At 34.8% G+C, this 23,958-nt stretch overlaps 1 protein-coding gene across 2 annotated transcripts; it reads right to left on the bottom strand.

Moving 5' to 3' along the window:
* Nucleotides 1–25: 25 nt before the first annotated feature.
* On the bottom strand, nt 26–19,405 carry LOC121409018 (RING finger and transmembrane domain-containing protein 2-like). 2 transcript variants are annotated; one of them, XM_041600794.1, is made up of 9 exons: nt 19,303–19,405; nt 13,836–14,261; nt 12,101–12,177; nt 11,211–11,311; nt 8,229–8,382; nt 6,916–7,062; nt 5,924–5,989; nt 5,066–5,167; nt 26–3,605 (listed from the first exon to the last, which is right to left on the bottom strand). In XM_041600794.1, the coding sequence occupies exons 2-9, from the start codon at nt 14,197–14,199 to the stop codon at nt 3,474–3,476; spliced, it is 1,143 nt and encodes a 380-aa protein (XP_041456728.1). In that variant the 5' UTR covers nt 14,200–14,261; nt 19,303–19,405; the 3' UTR covers nt 26–3,473. The 2 variants fall into 2 exon arrangements, with proteins under 2 accessions (XP_041456728.1, XP_041456729.1); XM_041600795.1 differs by lacking the exon at nt 19,303–19,405 and adding an exon at nt 14,738–14,762.
* Nucleotides 19,406–23,958: the final 4,553 nt, after the last annotated feature.

The raw sequence follows: 23,958 nt of genomic DNA, 5'->3' as shown, positions 1-23,958 counted from the left end.
CAAAAAACAAAATGACTCAATGGTATACATGAACAGCAGGTAAATTTATTTCTATCTTTGTAAACATTTGCTGCATTTGAACATAAGAGCATTCACAACTTGAAATGAATTAGCCTCAAAATATTGAATTTGAAACAGAACTTCACCATGGACTCTTCGCAAAATGATTCCGGTATTCAAAGGGATCGTTGCACTTTGTGAGCAGCCAATGAAATAATCATCAAACTAAGATGGAACATGTGTATGAGTGCTTGTATTTGTTATTAAAAAGCCCTGAAACAAAACATAATATACTGTAAGAAGAAAAACTATAGTTCAGACACAAATAATGAATTATAAGCCTGGTTTTGATACCCGTCTCTGAGACGCAATTAGGTCATGCCCAGTTTTCTCACATTCAAAATATCTGTTGGCTGTATGTAACACCTATGCACAAAGTATTATTACCTATTATATATTGCACACACAGTACATATGTCATGCAGGGTTTATCCAGAGTTCTTGTGTTGTGGTACAGATTTTTTCTTTACACGTCATTGAAACCAACCCCATTCAGTTTCAAACTTTGGTTTACATCTTCAAAGTTTTAAAATAGGTTTCTGAAGATATGGTACTTTGAACCTTTTTGACTGGTATTTCACACTATAAGGCTTATGATCTGCCTATTTCTAAAAACCAAAATGAGAATTTTTAAAATCAGAACAAAGTAAAATGAAACACACATTGTTAAAACTTGCAAGATTAAACGTGTACAATGTTCACAAGCGTGGCGACACTTGGTAATGAAAAACATAAATCCCCATGATCACTACTTTCAGGATCTTTCACATATCGATCACTGGTAAGATATCAACCTATTAAAAAGTATCATTTTTTTAAAAAGTACTTGTAAGTAATAAACGAAACCTTCATCTATTATTTTCCACTTCTCATTAATTGTCGGTATACCAAATAAATCAAATCATGAGTCTCTCGCATATGAAATTTAGGAAGAATATCCAAGAACATAACAAAAGGCAATGTTATATTTTAGAAAAACCCAAATGATTAGCCTGCTTGTTTTCTAAGTATGCAGTCATGCCTACTTTTGCTTTTTTTTTTAAATGAACTGTTTCTTTGTTGCGGTCAAAAGCCATTCCCTAGAATCTCCAGTAATACATATCATTGCATAACATGAAAGCTTACTGTTTTTTTTACTAAAAGATTCCTTTTCAGACCCAAACATACAATACATGTTTAGTTAAAAGATATATCCCATCTTGAATTTGATCCTGGGATGGTATTCTGAACATTGTCTTTGCTCAAGAGATATGACAAAATTGGTATTCTAGTAGATGTCACAACTTTCGCCATAAAAATTGTCATAAATTTTGTTTCATTCATCTTCTATGACTATTTTCAGATTTTTTTCATGCTACAGTTAGGCCCTACAAATCAAGTCCCTTTATTTCTCTCTGTTTTCCCCATTTTTTATCTCTCTTCTACAATTTCCATAAAGCTCCCTGTCTCTCCTTGCATTTAAGTACACACAGTTGCGCGATGCCAGCTACTGTATTGAGGATACGCCCACGTGCCACCCGGGCCTTCCTATTGGTTAAAAGGGCTCCCACTGGGATCTTACAGTGATTTTGATCGGTTTGCCTCCGAAAAGATGGGCGGGAACTTAGAGAGATATGACAGGGAAAAGACAAAGATCAGAATACTGATTTGTGACAATCATACCAGTGTCACATCTCAGAGAGAAATGACCAAATTTATGACAAAAGTTACGACGGTGTTCCAGAATACCGACCCTGATTTTCATATTGAGCACCTGCCTCTTTTTTGTTGGGGGAGGGGGGCATACATGTATATTATTCATTTTGAAATAGAAATAGTCTGACGAGAGTGTGACTTAATTTTTCATTCTTGAAAGCTGCGCTTCTTTTAAAATCTATGATTCTACGGCATTTTACTAAACCAATTGCGGTTATTTTGTTGGTTTATTTCAAATATATATTTCAGTGAAAGATAAAGATAAAGATGTCAATAATGTGGCTGCCTTATCTCTACATTTTTGTGACGTGTCAATCAAAGAAAACACTAAACAATAACAAGGCAGAAAATAATTAGAAATAATATTAGTGTGCAATGCCTTTCTAACTCCTAAATAGATCTTTTCATGATAATAACACATATTTGGGAAATAAACAATACATGTAATGAATAATATAACCTGTAACAGAAAATAATTATACTATAAGTTGGGACATAACATAGTTACAATTGATCAATCTATTTATCCTGGATTGTCATGGACTGATGTTTGAATTTGAACATATCTTTTTTAAAAGGCCAGTCAAAGAACTAATGCACGAACTTAATGTATGGAAAATTGATACATTCAGTTGAAAATAATTATGTGCTAGTCAAAATGGAAGGATCAATATGTCACTACATTTGAAGTGTTTTAACACATAATATAATATATATTTTTAGAATGCATGAGGTTATTAACCATATGTAGTCTACCATATATTCTGAGGGGTGCTTATCTAAATAGAAACCCATTGAGGGAGTGTACACAGTGATATCTCTTTCCATTCATAACACTAGAAAAGACATTTCTCATTGATGGTTTTTTTTTGTCTGAACATACTGTTATCAAGTACTCATCTATGTTAGTTATAAATGAATTGTATCCATGACTTCATAACTTGGGACTTTTATATCTGATTTACTGTTATCTAATTATGCACATTTCAACATTACTTTGGAAAATTCAGGAACTTGAAAAAATCCTCCACTCTTGATGTGTAGATGAAGCATCCTTCATACAGCCAATCAGTATCAGTTTATTCTCAAAATGGCGTTTGTTCATCAGATCAACGTCTCTCACATTTTTCTTCGTCAAAATTGTAATGTCAGAATTTTCAGTAACAAGCGGTTTTATTCATAAATACATGTTTTGACATCTCCAAATGATAACAGTCCAATCAATGAATGATCCTCAAATTGGCAAACCTGTCAAATCAATTCATCAATTCATGAAGAAACTGAATGAATTTGGGTCTAAGTATATGATCTGACCTATTGTATGAGCCTGGAAAAAGACGCAGAATGGTTGAATGAATAAACATTTCTCAAACCGATCAGAGTTAGCTCGCTTACTCCTAACAATAACTGTCATTCTTCAACCATTGCATACAGGTCAATCTTCCACACTGTCAGCAAAGCCTGATCTGCAAGATATTTTCATTGCTTGCATACTACCCCTTGCCTTTCATGAGGTATCTTCATGTCCTTGAGGTGTACAAGACCAGTCTCAGTCACTGCACTTCTCTATCCTTCATAGTCTTTCACATTCAATGATTCCTTCAAATTTGTCAATCATTTACAATGACTTCAAACCACTTTTCATGTGAAAACATTGATGTTATTCATATTGCTGGTATCAAACATTCCTGGGTCAGCAATCACGATGGGCCTTGAACTCAAAAGAGTTGTATTGACATAGCAGTCGAGCCGTCTTTCCAGATAGGCGATGCTGCAATCTGAGCCCGGCACATTGGACAGGTCTGCTCTCGATCAAACCACATGGACACACAGTTCTCACAGAAAATATGCTGTACAGAAACAACAAATATAGCAATCTTATATCAAGATTAAATCTATGAAATCAATTTGATAAATCTTTGGAAAAAAAATACCTTCAAATCTGAATTAATTGTCAGATATTATTAACAGATGAATGGAAAATGAATGGTAAAATTGAGATTGTATAACTGCAGAGATGCCAACCCTCCCGATGAAATCGGGAGGCTCCCGAAAATTCATCCCAACTCCCGCCCTTACGATTACCATCCTTATCCTCCCGAAATTACGATTTTTTTTGCATTGATCAAATTGGATTGGAAGTACATGTACATGTATCGTCTGCTAACTTTAGCATGTATTAACTCCATTACGTTCGCTGCTACTAAATTGTGTGTGAAAGGCAGACAAATAAGGAGCAGCGAAAAGCTGGTGCATGTGATATGCCCAACAGGAATCCACTGTGCACCAGGCCGGTAGGCCCGGCTAGCTTCGTGAGCCGTGTGCGCTCGCGGCTGCTGGATTTGTCGAGTCGTGCGGTGGAATATCGGTGTGTGATTTCGGCGTGTTGATGGGTTGATATTGACACGAAATGGCGGAAAATCAACAAAAGAAGACCAAGAAATGGTCTCAGAAGTATAAGACTGAATACAGTCTCTAGCACCCGTGTATTTGGAAGTCGGAAAGAGGAATTTACCATGCATTTTGCACAATTTGCAGCGTGGACATTTCAGTTGAGCACTGAGGTCGTGATGATATTCGAAAGCACTTTGTTGGGAGCAAACAGCATACGGACATTGCGAAGACAAGATCTTTACAGGTAGACGTAATTAACGCGCTGAGCTTTTCTTTACTCGATTTATACTCAATTATAGTGGAACATAACCTGCCTATAGCTGATAATTCCTCATTATTATTGTTGAACAGGTACTTTTCTATTGTCCTCTCATTTTTTTAACATGTAAAAATGCATATTTGATATTTTTTATGTTAAAAAAGTGGGAACAATGTTTTTTTAAAAACATGTGAAATGCTCCAAAATAAGGGTCAGATTGCACCAGAGAGCATCTAGAAACCCAGAGCTTCCAGGGCCCTAAGGCGGGCCCTGGTCCCCGGCCGCAAGAGTTGAGCGCTCTGCGCTCGAGATGTGCGCTATGCGCACATAATTTGGTGTCGGTTGCGAATCCTCCCTCATTCTGATTTCCAAAAGTTGGCATCTCTGTAACTGATTCAAGTGGGCATTGTTTGTACAGTAATACATTTAATGCAAACAATGACAATATTACCTACCAAAGTCAGAAGGCGTTTGCATAAATTTTAACATCAATTGCAGATCTAGTATCATATTCCAAATTTTCCAAAGAGGTGTGTTTACTACTTTATCCCTTTTGTTTTACCTGCTAACTTATTCTAAAATACCTTCAAACTTAGTCTTGGCAATTGAAACACAGAAAAAAAAATGAAATAATTGTGCTAGACTTTTAATATTCACCTTGCAAGCCAGCTGGATAGGATCTTGAAAATCATCTTGACATATTGGGCATGCCTCACCGACTCTACGGATCTGGTCTTGTGAGGGCGCCATTCCATATTGCTACAGGAGGGAGAGATTAATGGTATATGTTGGGAAACGAGATATGCATGTACTGTACATCACAGAGTAAATATATGTTGTATTGAAGTACTTTCCCCAAGACTGAAGACATCAGGTTGAGGAATAACAGTACAATCAATAATGCTAATGCTACATATGAGAACAGAGATTTAATTAATCTAAGGCTACCAAGGTCTTGGATGCCCTACACATTGGCATTGATGACCCTCTCACTGATCTTTGAAATCTTTCTGCCCTATTTCAATTTGTCCATTTGTGTTTAAATATAGAAATGTGCCCTACAGAAAATGGCCTTGCTCTAAAATCATTAAAATCTAGGGACTGGCACTACTAGGTTCAATATTAGGAATCACAAGAATGGATATTTGCCAAGTCTGTTCACTTTATAGAGGTGCCACGGCCGAGTGGTCTAAGTTGCCTGACTAGAGACACCAAAGTTTGGGGTTCAATCCACGGCCAAGGCACTTATGCCTGTGAGCGAGGTATTCCATCAACAGTGCTCTTTTATCCTACATCCAAATAAATGGAAATGCTATACACATTCTTGGTAACTATGTGTGCACTTATTTTTTTTTAAGTCTGTTCACTTTTGTACTTTAAACAGGAAATGATGTCATAATACATGTAACCAGAGAAGAAGCTTGATATATGAATACTATTTCTTGTTTTTACAAAGACAAAGCACTATATCAAAGTACTGGAAATTTGGAAGAGACAAAATAAGTATGCACTTACCACATCAATAAAAACATCTTGTAAAGATTTTCTTAAATCCTTCTGTTTTCTGTACACTGTAAAAGCCTGAAAAGGAAAAATAAAATTAGAATTTTACATTCATTTATTGATGAAATTTATTCCAAATACAACCTTCTCATCCTTTAAACTATTTTATCATCAGAAAATCAAGAGAAAGAGAGATAGAAAAGCAGAACTTCAAATAAACATAATCCTAATTTGAGTGTTCAATTAAGAAATGAAATATTAGCGCATAGTTGGGCAATGAGGAATGACACAGAGATAGAAAAGCAGAACTTCAAATTAACATAATCCTAATTTGAGTGTTCAATTAAGAAATTAAACATTAGCGCATAGTTAGGCAATGAGGAATGACACAGAAAGAATAGCTTTAAATATTTTTAAATTCAACAATTACAAATACAATTTCTGTCTACTGGTAAGTACAAATTTGAGTTCACAAAGTAGCTCATGACAGATAAAAACGACTGCAGGCTTAGCATGTGGGAGAATGCTTGTAAGTTTGTCAATTGCTTTCTTCTTTGCTTTATACAAAATAACTTCTTATTGATTCCATGATGATTTCCTAATTGTGCTGATGTATATTTCACTAAAATTGCATACCAGTTTGTGAATTTCACAATCAATCAGGAAATGATAGTGAAATCTGAAACCTTCCAATAACTGATGAAAAGATGAGCCCTAATTTCTTTCTCAAAACCAAGGCAAAATTTTACAGACTTCCTGCCTATGTGTGTCTGAAACAGTGTGTATGTGTTTATTATACAATGCACACAGCACTGCCTTGTGTAATGGAGACATCACATCATGACTCAATTTTATTACCCAAGAAAATAAAAATGCACACTTCTCCTCTCGCTTAATTAATTGATGGAATGGAACGTTACTGAAGCCCTTTATTCAAACAAAGATTTTGAGCAGCAGTACAACATTACTTTGTATTTACAAGACATACCTAAGATTCTACTTACTTTTAGTATTACATAAGCAAATGTTAAGAAGTAGCTAATTATCCAATGAGATTCACTGTAATCTGAGAAGTAGGACACCCAGACCGGGAATGGTGGAAGAAGTCGATACGTCTGAGATATTTCCTCTAAAGCACGGTAGATTTTACCCTGAAAAACAAAAATTTACAACTTCAGTGCATTTATTATGACACTTACATTTAAAAAAGTAAACTCTAGATGCAAGTAGGTATCTATGTAAGTGAGTCTTTTCCAAATAATTTTGGTAAATTTTATTCATTTTCAAGTATTCATTTTCATTGTTTAGATAAATTTAATTGCATCTTGTGTAAAAGTGCAGTCAAAAGAGTTATTTCAAAGGTAAACTTTGCAATCAAAACATTAAAATATATAATGAAATTTGAGTCCTCCATAATTTGGGTAAAAGGGAATAAATGGAATGCATAATTACATGTAAAAGTAAAATTATGCTCTCCATTTATTCCCTTTTACCCAAATTATGGTGGACTCAAATTTCATTATATTTTTTAATGTTTTTTAATTACATGTAAAAGTACACACTTTACTGTGTTTTATTTGAACTTTGATAAGTTATTTTTTAAAAGAAACAATTTTTAATCTGTAATCTCAAGTTATGATGTTGCATGAAAAAAAAATGAAATAGATAATCATACATGTGACATATACATCATCATCTTAAATAAACATGTTTTATTTTTATTTATTGGTATATATGCACACAAAAATTGACCAGCAGCACATGCAGAAAGGGTCAATTTACAAAAATCCCTGAAGTACAATATACAGATATAACAAAGCAAATTAACTAAAACATAATTACAGTATTCCATATCAAAACTATAAGAAACAATTTATTATACAAATGATGATAGGCTGATAACCTAAATCATATCAAAATTAAAATAAACTAAGAGCGCAAGGAGGGGCAACCTTCCAATGTGCACTTCCCAGGTTATTTGGTTAATGGTTTCATTAACAAACAAACAAACCTATGATTTCTCAAGGCCCAATCTTACAAAGAATTGTGATCAAGCCAATGGCACCATCATTTTCATGTAGAATGCACAAACCCATTTAATTAAAGTACTCTCCAAATGCAGTGAACATCTATGCATAAATGTCATTGTTTTGACCAATGAGCATGCTTTTCATTTACTAATGAATGCATCTCTGAATGCATTTAACAGAACTATGAATACTATGGATCATCATCATCAATTATTACATTGATGGCTTTCCATAGTTGAGTTTGCATGCATCAATCACAATTGAAGCTGACGTAATCACTAACTTACTCTTTTCTTGAAGCTGAGGACTGATCCAGGAAGTAAGGTAACCAGACACTTAAGCATCAATGTAGAATACTTAATAACAAAATCAGTGATTCCAATGCACCACAACACAGCCCACAATGTCATTACTGCGATATTTGGTGGTAGGAAAATAAGACTGTAAAAAAGAATAAAAACTAGCACATCAATGATGTGGAGCTCATCCGGCACTTCGCAACACAATTTAACAAAATTTTAATTTCAGCCCAGTTGACACTGTAGTGAATTATATTGGTGACATAAATTGAGGAAATAGAATTGAAATTCATGAAGAAATGACATAGAAGCATTTTTTGTGATCTATGAATAAATTTCATATAAATTAAGTATCAATTATTATCTAGTCAAAGTTTCTTAACTCTGTGTAGAACCTTGGTGAACCTAATGTAGCTCTCAGATGGAACAAAAATAACCAAAATCAATCAACAAATAAGTAAGCAATTTTTGCGAGTTTTGAAAATATATAAATAAATAGCAGATTCAATGAGTTTCAAAATTCCATGTTTAAATTTTGTATCACCACCTTGAGCTATCATATGAAGCAAACAAAACTGAAATTGATCAACAAATGAAGAAGAAAAAACATTTTTTGTGATTTATGAATAAATTTTGCATCAATTAGAATAAATAATTTTCCAGACAAAATTTCAAAATTTTGTGTACAAGTTTGGTGAACCTCATGCAGCTCTACCAGATGGAAGAAAAAAAATCAAAATCTGTTAACAAATAAAGAAAAGGAATTTTCTGTGATTTATGAATACATTTCGCATAAATTAGCATAAATGATTTTCTACTGAAAATTTTCAAAATTCTGTGTAGAAGTTTGGTGGGCCTCATGAAGTTCTACCACATGGAAGAAAAAAATATCAAAATCTGTCAACAAATAAAAAAGAAGAGGCATTTTCTGTGATTTCTGAATAAATTTCGAATAAATTAGCATAAAATTGTTCTAGTCAAAATTTCAAAATTCTATGTACAAGACTGGTGAACCTCATGAAGCTCTACCAGATGGAAGAAAAAAAATCAAAATCGGTCAACAAATAAAGAAGAAGAAGCATTTTATGTGAATTTTTAAAAATATGCATAAATTCATTTTGCATAAAGTAGCATAAAAATTGTTCTGGCCAAAATTTCAAAATTCTGTGTACAAGACTGGTGAACCTCATTAAGCTCTACCAGATGGAAGAAAAAAAAAAATCGGTCATCAAATAAAGAAGAAGCATTTTATGTAAATTTTAAAAATATGCATAAATTCATTTCGCATAAATTAGCATAAAAATTGTTCTGGTCAAAATTTCAAAATTCTGTGTAGAAGTTTGGTGAACCTCATGAAGCTCTACCAGATGGAAGCAAAAAAATCAAAATCGGTCAACAAATGAAGAAGTAGCATTTTTTGTGAATTTTGAAAAATGCGCATAAATTAGCATACTTAATGAATTTCAAAATTCTGTGTAGAAGTTTTGAATGCCCCACCTAGTGCTATCATATAAAGCAAACAGAATTGAAATCGGACTTGAAATGGCGAAGTAATAGCATTTTGAAATTGTGGACGGACGACAGACGACGGACGCTACGCCACGGCATAAGCTCATCTTGCCCTTCGGGCCGGATGAGCTAAAAATAAGATGTGCTTGACTTATAATAATAATAATAAGTATGGTTCTTCACATAATATATAATGTAGAATGCAATGTCATTTATAAATATTCTTTTATCAGAGACCCTACCACAGCAAATAGGTGATGCTAGAGGCATAAATGTTTCATGTTGATGGATTGACTTCAAAATTTATTCAAGAATGCAGTGAAATAGAAAATCCAATTAGTTTGGAGTAAGCATAAGTCATGTTTTTCCCCACCAGTGAGACTGAAATTATAATCAACCATTCAAAATCGGATGTAAAACAAGAAAGTTATGGCATTTTAAAGTTTCGCTTATTTTCAACAAAATAGTTATATGAACGAGCCAGTTACATCCAAATGAGTCGATGATGTCACTCACTCAGTATTTCTTTTTTTTTTATTGTTTGAATTATACAATATTTCAATTTTTACGAATTTGACGATTAGGACCTCCTTGCCTGAAGCACAAAATGTTAAAATAATGGAATTCCACGTGATCAGGGAGGAATGAAACTTCATTTCACATGACAATGACGAGAAATAACAATATTTCATATAATAAAATACAAAAGAAATAGTGAGTGAGTGATGTCATCAACTCTCTCATTTGGATGTAACTGGCTCGTTCATATAACTATTTTGTTGAAAATAAGCGAAACTTTAAAATGCCATAACTTTCTTGTTTTACATCCGATTTCGATGAAATCTTCAGCATTGTGCTTGTCTGATTTTTCTCTTTTTATTCAAATCAATTTTTTGTTGGGGTGGACTTGACCTTTAAATGAACCTGGATATCAATTGAAACTTTTAGGAAATTTGATTCTGAAAATGGCTAACTTTAAAGTCATTGACCCTATTTTCAAATGTATTTCTTAATCTTTATTTCATAGGTCCATTGGTCTGGGGGAACCATTGGACTGGCCAATTCATATCACACCTAGGTTCGGTGGTGAGGAGGTCAATGAGGTCATATGAATGAAAATATATTATTCTCATAATAGAAGGACTGTTCAAGGGACTGACTTCATACTGGCTAATGTATTCATATTAGAGTGAGGATAATCTAGTTAAGGGTATAGGGTCATAAGATCAAATTTCAAAGGTTACAGAGGTCTTGTATGTATGAGTCATTCATGCAATAAAGAAAGAAAGAGGGAGATGGAATAGAAGGAAGAATGAAAGGAAGAAATGGAAACAAGAAATTTACAAAAAAAGGAAGAAAATCGTAAATGGACTCAGAGAAATAGACAGACAATGATGCAAATATACCTAAATTCTATTACTAATTTTTTACACAAAATCAATAGATAGCTCCGACACTTACCATTTATAAAGTTGTTGTTCTTCCAGGACGTAGTAAATAAAGATGATATTAACAAATAGTAATCCCAACCGCATGACTACAGACAAAACCTTCCTTTTCTCCTATAATAATGTAAACAAAATTGGAAGCAGATAAATTGAGTCTTTTTTTTTAACCTCACTATTGTACACTGCCCAGCACATAGCCACTCACACCACCAAACTTAACAAATATACGCCATGATCATTTCAGCAAAACAATCCTCAGAGACCTATCAAACCATCAAGATTGACAACCAAAAACAAATCAAATTCTTCAAACTAAATCTCATGGAAAGTCTTATTGAAATTATAAAAAAATCTGAGGTGATTAATAACAATACATAAGAGATATAGATTATTGTAAACAAATTTGAGAAATCTGACATACCAGGAAAAAAAATGCACAAAATGTCAACTAAACAAAAGTTGTAGCCAAAGAGCATATTATTTCTGAATTCTGATCACATGATCCTAGTAATTAAATGTCCCCAATAATTTTTTTAAATGTACATGCTAAAATGAAAATTACACCTTTTAATAGCTGCCAGTATTTCTTAACATATATGTGTACACGCAACATACTTTCCAAGCAGGTCAAGGTCAATTTGTCAGCTCATTTGGCAATTGAATCATTTATAACTGGCTGGGATCAATTACTGAAATAATTCTCTTCCTCATTAAATCAGACGGAAAGAGCCAAGGATAGGAAACATATGATGTAAATGTAACTTTGAAGTATTAGGATTCTGTGTAACTCTGACCATGGCCTAATTTAAACTGGACTTCAGTAGAATGACCAAGGTGAAAAAATGTAAATAAAGTCACATGATTTGGCACAACTCCAATTTGATAACATTTATTTCAACATACCTTTAATTCAATTTCTCTCTTGACACTACTGCTATGATGAACAAATGTCCCAATTAGACCAAGGAATACTGTCAGCCCTGTAAGGATATACATTTATATGTTTATTGAGAACAGCACAAGGTATTTTTAAAAATCTGCATCATACCATTGAGCTAGTAGAGCTCTATTAGTGTAAATAATTGATGCTTTTTCTGAAAACCAGGTGGCGTCATGTGTGCTCTTTAACACTGCTTATCAAGTCCAGTCTGTGCATATGATAAACAAGTGGAATGCCTCTGGCCGTCTCACCTGCATCACGCGGTTCAATATAGCAGCAGTGCTGACTTTGAATACTACTCTAACTCGCACAAGATGTTCAGTGATACATGGTTACTCTTATGTCCACTTTTTATGAACTAGACCAATAAACTTACAGAGATATTATGGTAATTCAACAAAAAAAACCAACATGGCCAAAGTTCATTGACCTTACATGACCTTTGACCTTGATCATGTGACCTGAAACTCGAACAGGATGTTCAGTGATACTTGATTACTCTTATGTACAAGTTTCATGAATCAGATCCATAACCTTTCAAAGTTATGATGGTAATTCAACAGATACACCCAATTTGGCCAAAGTTCATTGACCTTTGACCTTGGTCATGTGACCTGAAACGCGCACAGGATGTTCAGTGGTACTTGATTACTCTAATATCCAAGTTTAATGAACTAGACCAATAAACTTTCAAAGTTATGATGGTAATTCAACAGATACCCCCGATTCGGCCAAAGTTCATTGACCCTAAATGACCTTTGACCTTAATCATGAGACCTGAAACTTGCACAAAATTTTCAGTGATGCTTGATTACTATTATGTCCAAGTTTCATGAATCAGATCCATAAACTTTCAAAGTTATGATGGGAATTCAACAGATATCCCCAATTCGGCCAAAGTTCATTGACCCTAAATGACCTTTGACCTTGATCATATGACGTGAAACTCATGCAGGATGTTCAGTGATACTTGATTAACCTTATGTCCAAGTTTCATGAACTAGGTCTACATATTTTCTAAGTTATGATGACATTTCAAAAACTTAACCTCAGGTTAAGATTTCGATGTTGATTCCTCCAACATGGTCTAAGTTCATTGACCCTAAATGACCTTTGACCTTGGTCATGTGACATGAAACTCTAATAGGATGTTCAGTAATACTTGATTAACCTTATGGCCAAGTTTTATTAACTAGGTCCATATACTTCCTAAGTTATGACGTCATTTCAAAAACTTAACCTCAGGTTAAGATTTGATGTTGACGCCGCCGCCGCCGTCGCAAAAGCGGCGCCTATAGTCTCACTTTGCTTTGCAGGTGAGACAAAAACACATACACACTATATGTAGACCAATATTTGTTATAGTTTTAATGAATATTAAATCTTTAACTTAGGCAGATCCTTATTTCTTACAAAGAATATGTTTTAAATCATGGAGTACGAAAATAAATACCCCCTAAAATAATAACAAATAACTTTCCACTACTCTTTACAACATTTCATACCATTTTATATGGACATAAAACAAACATCCTACAGTAATATTACTATTTTATGATAAAGAGCAAATAACTATTGTTTATATTCCAAAATTCACAATAAATAATTTCAAAGGTTTTATCATAAATAAGGCTCAACACAGTCTCCTTTACTGAAATGGGGATGTCTGTCACATCAACACAAGCCTTAGATTCTTACCTAATCTGTGATCATATGCCAATTTGCATGCCAAGATCAGCACAAAAAGAAGGAGTTCAGCAATCCCTTCTGACAAGTAATTGGTAAGATTTGTATCATTTAAGGGACCTCTCCCTCTATTCTGTTCCTGGTCTCCTTCTGTCTCTGTGTCTCCCACTGATGCACTCCCTCCTCCTCTTCTGCTTCCACCTCCTCGGGAAGAGGGGAACCTTCCTTCCGAGTCTGGCATGTTGATGACGACGGCATCCTGGTGTGAATGTCCATCTGGTGTCTCTACTTCTGGAGGTGCGTCCATTGTCTGAAGGCCTGGGATCATGTTCTGAATGGCGTGGTTGAACTGATTTCGTATACTATTGACTGCCATTGCAAAAGATTTGGATAGTGACAACGCTTCTAAGACTTACCCTTCACATGTCTAACTGGTACCTGTTGATATAAGCAGAGACAAATCTTCTCAGAATCTGATAGTAATCCATTTAGAGAGATAGGTCAGATTCCAAGCATCGAACTTTGCATCTTGTTTCTAAATCAAATGCTGATTTGTTTTATTTTTTTGTTTTATTTTTATTCACTTATTTTTTTTTGACTAGCTACATGTATACCAAACAACCATCTTATTTCTTGAAGGTCAAGTCTACCTCAGAAAATTGTTGATTTGAATCGATAGAGAAAAATCAAACAAACATAACGCTGCTGAATTCATCGAAATCGGATGTAAAATAAGAAAGTTACGGCATTTTTAAGTTTCGCATATATTTCACAAAACAGTTAAATGCACAACTCAGCAATATGCAAATGAGAGTCGATGATGTCCATCACTCACTAAAGAAAAGCATTGTTGCTCGAACGCAAGCCATAACAGCAGACCACTGCAACGAAAGAAGCACATGAAATTGACTAACCTGTTTTTATTGTTTGTATTAAGTTGATTGATTACAATGATGATGGTGGTTATGGTGATGATGGTGGTGATGGTGGCGGGATAATGATGATAATGATGGTTGTAATGGCCATGATGATGATAATGACATTGGTGATGATGATGATGACTAGATGTTGTTTTGTTATTTTGTCTTTGAATAAAATAAGTAGTGCAAATTTAAATTCATTTAAACTTTATTATGAAAATAGCATAAAAAATAATAAGAAGAAATTGGTATGCATTGAAGGAAAATCTATCCCTCACCAAAAGAAAATTAAAAAAAAGTGATAATTGAGAGACGACGTAGGCCTATATGCGAGCAGTTTTCCTTCAAATCGGAAACAATTAATGTTTAAAAAAATAAAGGAAATGTCATTTTCTATAAATACATGCTAATGACATTCATTGTACCTTCAATATATCAATAGAACTTCATACCCGTTCCAAAAAGAAAAAAGATGAGTCATTACAGATCATTAAAATTGTAACAGCTCGTTTATGACGACAGAAATCAAGCATACTAAAATTTATTAACTCTAATTTTGTTCAATTAAAACCTCTGATTTTTTAATAATTTTTCTTATTTAAAAAAAATTATCAGGGTAAAAATCCCCTTTTACTTGCAAAAAAGTTTCAGTGTGTAGCGGTAATTTAAATCATTCACCTGATAACCAGAACTATCCAATAAACAAGATAAGTATCATTAATTCATGCGTGCGCGCAGCGTGTGCTGCAATGTTTAATATATTGCTGTGAAGCGTAAACTAGAATGAATGTCATTTGAAATATATCTCACAGATGAAATAATACCAGCTCGACGGGCGAGCTAAAAAAATTATGTTTTTCCGACTTTGTTTATATCAATAACAAAATGGATATGAAATTAATTATGCGATCATACAATTTAGACAGGGTCTATCCTATAACCTTTATAATATACAATGCCTAAAGTCATATAAAGAGAAACGCAGATTCTAAGTATTTTTTTTTATAGACAGGATAACTACATAGACAATTTATTAATTGAAAATTTGGGATTCTTTTCCTAAAATGAATATAAAAGACAATAAAGAACAAAATTTATTTTCGGACGAAGCCAACAAAATTAGGGGACAACCAAAAATTTTGTACAAGCAAAAGAAGGCTTTACAGGGGATTGGGACCGATAATTTTTGACAAGCAACAACAAATTGTTATCACCAAAAAAATTAGTGCGATCTTCCCCCATCAAATTTAGGGGGCAGGTCCCCCGCCCCACCCCCCCCCCCCCCCCCCCGCTTCCGCCACCTATGGTTTTAGAGCGTCAGAGAGTGCGACTTACCTTCAACCGCTATCACTATCGGTAAAATGAAGCAATTGGAACATTTTCCGATTCCATCAGCTTATCACTCTTTGCAAACAGTCCAACAAACCCCGCTCTTGTAAAACAGGAAGACATTAATTTGCTCAAACGGACAACATCTCAAACTCCATATTAGTTTTACACGGATACATAAAATCTCGCCAACCCCAATACTTTTCTTACTATTTTCTCCTCCCTTAAATTTTCTATTAATTTTTTATTTGCTTGCTCTCTTTTTACTCTCTTTTCTTCTTTCTCTACCTCGATCCTTTCTGTCCTATTTTCTCTTCTATTTTTTCCTCGTCTCATCGCTTTTCCTAATCCCCAGCCCCCGACTGCCGCGCACATTAACCAACAATATCCAGAATAGTGTGAGAAAAAGGGCGAAAGGGCAGAAAACTCTGCCCAAAGGGGGGCCAGGGGCTAGAAAAGGGTTTATCACCCCATAGTCAGGTCGTCTGGTGCAAAATACATGTTTCATTCAAATTTAGATTTATGTATTTCTTTCAATAATAAAAAAACAAAAATAGTAGGGGATATTTGATATTGTACCCCCTACTATTTTTATAAAGAGACGCATCTCCCTGGGAATTTAGGCCATGGTGGGGGGATTCAGTGGCGAACCGTGACCTGGGGGAGACAAAGCATTGGGGGGGCGGGGGCACAGCATTTCACAGACAATGCAGTCCCCCCCCCATGCTTTGTCTCGTCCGGGTCACAGTCCGCTACTGGGGGGATTACTTGTACCTCCCTTCATTTTAGTGATGGCCGTGATTCTAGGTCGGAATCATAATTATTTTGGAAGAGTGTAATACACTCATAGAGATGTATACGCTCGATCTCATACAAATGCAGAATCTCCAATATAAATAATAGAACAGAAAGAACGCCTTGAACACAGGCCAAAATGCCTAACAATTTCTCTGCAGCATTAACAACTATCGTAAAGGGCGCTCCATTTATAAATAAAGATGGATGAACAGCTGTCTATGGCGACAAAATTTACCGCTGATATTTTCCAAGAATTGTGAGAAGTGGTCTGGAAATGCAACAAAAGAACCGGTGAGTACCGATTAAACATTTTCAGTGTAGTAATTGATATATATTCCATCAGTAGAATTTACTAACATCTCGCGAATTCAACTTAGTTCTAAGCTAGGGCGGCCCGAACGCACGTGAGTGGAGTCGCAGTTTATTAACACGGGTAAGTATTGCGGTGTCGCCTAGGCTAGAGTGCCAGGGAATGGGGATAAAAAACATTAATTCCACAGTCCTTCAAATCATGTCTCGAAAGGTGTCATTCACCAGAGTAAATTGCACATTGCATGGAAGCGACATCACATCTAGACGATAGTGCTTCTAAGCGATGTCTGGATTATCCTTTTCTCGAGATTCTGAGATAGACCTTATCGCAAATAGCGTTTGTCGCGTGAGGGCGTCTGTCATCGCAGAGGATCACGGGATGCGAAAGGGGGCAAACGCGGAATCGGATTTCGGGAAGCCATACAACGCCATATGTTTTGTGTAGTGTCACTCAAAATCCAGGCTTTTTTAAAAGGCTGATTTCTTCGTATTTAAATTATTTTGGATACTTGAATTTGGGTTAATAGAACAATCTTTGTATCACGATTGCCCAGTGAAAATATGAACTCAATACTCACCGTATTTTCGAAGTTTTCTGGGGCTAAACTTGGGAAGATTTTGTGGGAAAAGTGAGACGGTGATTGCGGGTCAATGCCGATCGAAAAAAAGAAAAGAGCACGTTGGCGATCAGAAATATTTTTCCATTAAAGAATATTCATGAGAATCATGATGTAGACCATATTATCTCCACATAAATTTAGCTAGTTTTTGTCATTTTGGGGGAAATATATAGTCCTTTTTTTGCAAGCCGGGGGCTTTTGAGTTTGATCATACAAGCTCTGTTACGGGGGAGGGGGGTGAAATATAAACCAGCAGGAAAAAAAAAACATTTTATGACCCCGTGAAACCCTATATCCGTCCAACCTCTCTGTAATTTTATTTTGTCTGAAACTTAGCAGATGATGGATATTTAATTCATATAAATTATATATATTTCATTCTTTTGATTAAAATATCTTATTTCAAAATTTCATCGCATTCAGTCACTTCTCTTACAGATCACCTTCCTCATTTATTTTATTTTTTTTTAAACTTATTTTACCCTCAACATACTTTCATCTATTCTCATTTTGTTTAGATTCATTATTTTGTCTAAGCATGCCACTAATAAAACTTCAGAATGTCCGACCATAATCCTGAATCATATGCAATAATTATGTAGCCTATCTGTGGAGAGAAAAAGAAAACACAGCTCCGGGTTTACAGGCCTACTCTGAATAAAATCGTGATTGAGATATTTATTTATATGAAACATGTATTCTTGACTATCGAATGATATTACAAAATAAATAACTAGAACAAAGTAATCTACTGCAGATCTTGTTTTATTGATTATCATTTTATTATTGCTTGGAATTCCGGGACCAGTTTCTTCCACCGTGACTGCCTCGCCGACGTACACTATTACTGGGCCGAGAGTGCCCGCTGTCCGTGCATATACAAGCACACTTTGCACAGTCACAGCTGCACAGCTCAAAATACGCAAAGACAGTGCGCGAAAATGAAACAAAATTGCACTTGTTTTCGTAAAGTCTGTTGTGATTCTTGCAGATATAGACAGCACATCTATCTCTGCCACCCATGATTAAGAAGAAAAGTGATGTTAGACTCTGGAACAAATATGACGAGGCGTTTAGTGGAAATTAGAAAAATGTTGGCTGCGGGCGTCGATCGTATTTTTATTCACTATGGAAATCGTACACTATATTGTCGGCTGCTTGAGGTCGCATGGTCGCATCCGGACAATAGCGGCGCTATTGCCCCCTTTGCGATCCCATGATCCTATGCGTGAATCTATTTGCGATAAGGTCTATAGGTTAGACGCTCACTTTTCGACTACATCTAGGGCCCAACTCAAATAACAGCGTGTGGGACTGAGTTATACGATTTGCGGGAAATCTAATCTAGCTAGATTTCATTCATGATATAATTCACGAATCAGGACATGAACAAATCAAATTCCTATATTATCTAATTCCCCAGATTCATTGTTATGAAGATACATCCAAAATGAATATTTTCAACCAAAAGAATAGACAAATACAATAAAAATCACTTACGAGTTCCGATCCATTTATGACGAAGGCAAAGCCAGCTTGTTGTCTCAAAAGATCAAGAGTCAAAAATAGCGAAAGATGAATTGCGAAAGTCACAATGATGACGTCATATCATCAGGATCATTTCGACCCAGTTTTGATATAAAACAGTGACCCAGTTTTAATTTAACTTGAACCCGGGCCTTAACCTCATCGTCATCCTTTACTTTAAAAAAAATGTGCCCCATCCCCCTTCTAAAATTCTAGATCTGTCCCTGTCTGTATTTCGGAAACTTTCATGGAAAGACATGAAATCATATCAATGAGAGAATAATAATTTTGTTGCTTTATTTGTCAGGTAACAAGTAAGCCTATTCATGGATTGACATGATTGATTAAAATACTGTTATAAGATTCGGGGAAAATTCTATTTGACTTGATAGTCCTTGGACTGAAGTTTTAATTGCTAAAATATTTCAAAATCATCCATACTTAGAGGACAAGTCCACCCCAACAAAACTTTATTTGAATTTAAAGAGAAAAATTCAACAAGCATAACACTGAAAATTCATCAAAATCGGATGTAAAAGATAAAAAAGTTATGGCATTTTAAGGTTTCGCTTATTTTCAACAAAATAGTTATATGAACGAGCCAGTTACATCCAAATGAGAGAGTTGATGACATCACTCACTCACTATTTCTTTTGTATTTTGTTATATGAAATATGAAATATTTTTATTTTCGGCGTCATTGTCATGTGAAATGAAGTTTCATTCCTCCTGAACACGTGGAATTCCATTATTTTAACATTTTGTGCTTCAGGCAAGGAGGTCCTAATCATCAAATTCGTAATGAAAATTGAAATATTGTATATAAATTCAAACAATAAAAAACAAAAGAAATAGTGAGTGAGTGACATCATCGACTCTCTCGTTTGGATGTAACTGACTCGTTCATATAACAATTTTGTTGAAAATAAGTGAAACTTTGAAATGTCATAACTTTCTTATTTTACATCCGATTTTGATGAAATTTTCAGCATTGTGCTTTATTTCTCTATTGATTCAAATCAACATTTTTCTGAGGTGGACTTGACCTTTAGACGAGTTTTGCTCACTTTTGTAAGACAAGCAACATTTCGTAGTGGGTGATTCCATCCGTTTTCATCAGCTCCAGACAATGGACAAAATAGGCAAACAGTGAAATTACAGTGCATAGGCGCGGATCCAGGGGGGGGGGGGTAGGGCCCCCCCCCTATATTGGCCGAGGAAAAAAATAGATAAAGAAGGGAAAAGAGAGGAGGAAAACAATTAAGGGGAAACATAAGAGGAAGAAGACGAGTGAATAAAATAGGGGAAGACTTGTAAAATAATTGTTATAATCTTTCATGTCACCGTCGCTCACGCTTCACGCTCGTAACGCCTTTTGTGATGAAAATATCTTGCTCAATATGAAGCTTAAATATCAAATTTTGAAGTCAGTATACAAAACATATTTCAGCTTAGAAAACGAACTTTTATTATTTTATTTGATTACAATTTGATTTTTAAAAAGTTGCTCTGTAAAAATTTCGGTTTTATATGATGATTATTAATATTTTCTGCTCGTGCTGCGCGCTCGCAAAACTTGATTTGTCAGATAGGCCTACCTATCATTTTCCTGTATTCCATACTCTCAAATCTATATATTCAGGTCAAATTGTCAAAACGTATCAGCTATAGCGATGCACGCTCGCATTTTGATCAGATGGGTGAGTTATGTCTCAATATTAATTCTCATATTTCAACTTCTGAAAATCCCCATTTCATGACTATCAAAAATTTCGGCTCGCGATTTGCACTCGCATTGATTGTTGAAAATATATCAATTCATGCTTCATAAGTACAAAGTTCTTTAAATGTCCAGTTTTCAGGCCCCAATATCAACAGATTTCGCGCTTTAAAAGGCTTATTAGATTAATAACTTAAGATATTAAAAGATAATAGAATTGTCCCATTTTCCCCAAAAAGTTTTAGAATGGAATATCGACGAATTTCATCTCGCGCTTATAGGAAGATAGCCATCATTTTCACATGATGACATAATATTCTTAGAATGTCCCGGTCCTATGTCAAAACTCAAGGTAATAATAATGAAACATATCAGCTCTTTATGTCTAAAACTGTGATCCATATCCACTATTTTCCTACAAAGTGCTTGAAATACAGAGCTTAAATTGACAAAAAAATTCAGATCGGAATATCAAATATTTTAAGCTCGCGCTTCGCGCTCGATTTATTGATTTTCATGATGAAAAAAGTATTTAGAATGCGAAGATTCTAGATCGAAATCTGAAACACGCGCGCGCATGTTTATTCAGATACGCAGCTTGTTCTCTATTTAAATCATCCAGGAACCAATCCAGTTTCAGATCACAATATCAAAATTTTTCTGCTCGCGATTTGAGCTCGCATTTTGTATGTAGGGATATTTTCAATTCCTCATCCTTTTCTCGATTTAAAAAACATGAATAGAGTGTCCAATTTTTAGTTATAAATCTCATTTTTTTTTCACTCACGCTTCGCAATTGTTTAGTTATATACTTATTCTTTTTTACGATTACAAAAAGTGCTTAAAATTTCCATTCTTCAGGTATAGAAATGTCAATATTATAAGAAAAGCTTAGAAGTGACTATAGGACTACCCCTTCAAAGAAACAAACAAAAATCAACTTCGAGCGGCCGATAGGGGAAATGTGGCTGAAAAAAAATTCTGCCCTTCCCCTATTGCTGGAACCACCCCTGCAGTGGATCGATGCTTGATGGATATAGAGCATGTGAAACACGTATGCAATAAATGGATACATAATGCTTTCCAACGGATGGCAGGATTCTTCTTGTCCGTTTTTAAATCCTCTCTGCATAATAAGTGCACGTGGGACAAGCCCTAACGCTTCCTTGATTAGGACTATTTTTTTCTCATTTGATTCATCTGTCTTCATCGCATACGGAGTTGGTATTACTAATTATTTACCCGGATAATATCCCTCATATTTCACGTCATTGCACCTTTTTTCAAGATTGTAAATGTCATTTTTATATTTTTACATATTCATAGGCCCCTATATCATGTATATGGATTTTGAAACATCTAATCAAATCAACGCGAATTAAATTCAAGATAATGTAGGAATCGTTGTATTTTTAAAAACAAAGTCCAATAAAGTTACGAAGACACGATATAAGAGAGAAAAATAAGTAGTTGTATGTAAAACAAAACAAAAATAAATCATTTTAATACGTGCTTAAAATTTTTGAATGAATTTTTTTTAATTAATTACATTTCTTTGAAAAAAATGTTTTAAGATCATTTTAAAAATGCATTTAAATTAAAAATAATTTTTATTTAAACACATTTTTTAAACACGTGCACACTGAAGTTTGGTATCAATAATGCATCGATCTACAACTTTTTCATTTATTTGATGCAGATGTTAAGAGCCATGTGAGACCACTCGGCTTGGCACTTCCCTACACACATACAAACCCTCCCTCACACACCACTACACACGGCCGTACACCCACTTTAAACGCACATCAACATTACTTATAAAGCATCAAAGAAATGCTCCGGGTTGAAGATATTTATATCTTAATATATTCCAAGAGCAAAATGCTGAAAATTTCATCAAAATCGGATAATAAAAACTAAGTTATTGAATTTTAAAAAGATAAGCAATATTTTGTGAAAACAAAATATATGCACGTCGTCATGAATATTCATTAGGTGGGCTAACGATGTCATATCCCCACTTCCCCTTTTCTTTATGTTATTATTTGAAATCATATGCCTAATTGTTTAATTTTTTCATACATCTGTAAATGATTTGTCTCCATTAGGATTAAATGAGTTACAGCAATAATGCAATTAATCAGTTGTCAATCCAATTCTTTTAGTTCTTGGTAGAAACCTACCTCACCTACCTACCTCATATACTAAAATACAAAAGGACAAGTGGGGATATGACATCATCAGCCACCTTCTGAATATTATGAAGTCATGCTCTGAATTTTCGCAGCGAAATAATTCAAATCTTTAAAATTCAATAACGTCGTTATTTGTTATCCGATTTTGATGACATTTTCAGCATTTTGCACTGAATTTTACTCTATTTAGTGATATACATTTATTGATTATGGCCCTGGAGCATCCATTTAAGACGCCCTCTTTATTTTTTCTTTCTTTTATTGTTAGATCTGTACTTTAAGAGGATGGTTTTGCCACATTTTTCAAGTCCTGAATTAAACTGATTCAGACTAGTTGCATATTTCCTTACTCTTACTTACTACAGCTCCTCAAATCAGGCGCGGATCCATGGGGGGGGCGAGGGGGCCTTGGCCCCCCTCCCTTCGGCTAAAAAAAAAGAGAGAGGGAAAGAAAGAGGGAAAAAAGGGGGAGAGGGGAAAGAAAAGAAGAAAAAGAAGGGAAGAAAAAAGAGAGGAAAAGGGGGGAAAGAAAAAAGGAAAAGAGAGAGAGGTGAGGGGGAAAAGAAGAGGGGAAAAGAGAGGGGAAGAGGGGAAAGGAAGAGGGGAAAAAGAGAGAGGAGAGGGGAAAAGAAAAGAAGAAAAAGGGAAGATGGGAAGGAAGGGAAGGAAAAGAGAGAGGGAAAGGGGAAAGAAAGAGAAGGAAAAAGAGAGGGA

This window comes from Lytechinus variegatus, chromosome 2 (genome assembly GCF_018143015.1).
Source record: "Lytechinus variegatus isolate NC3 chromosome 2, Lvar_3.0, whole genome shotgun sequence".
Classification (NCBI taxonomy): domain Eukaryota; kingdom Metazoa; phylum Echinodermata; class Echinoidea; order Temnopleuroida; family Toxopneustidae; genus Lytechinus; species Lytechinus variegatus.
Note: the sequence above shows the minus strand (reverse complement) of the source record. Positions and strands in the feature narration are given on the sequence as shown.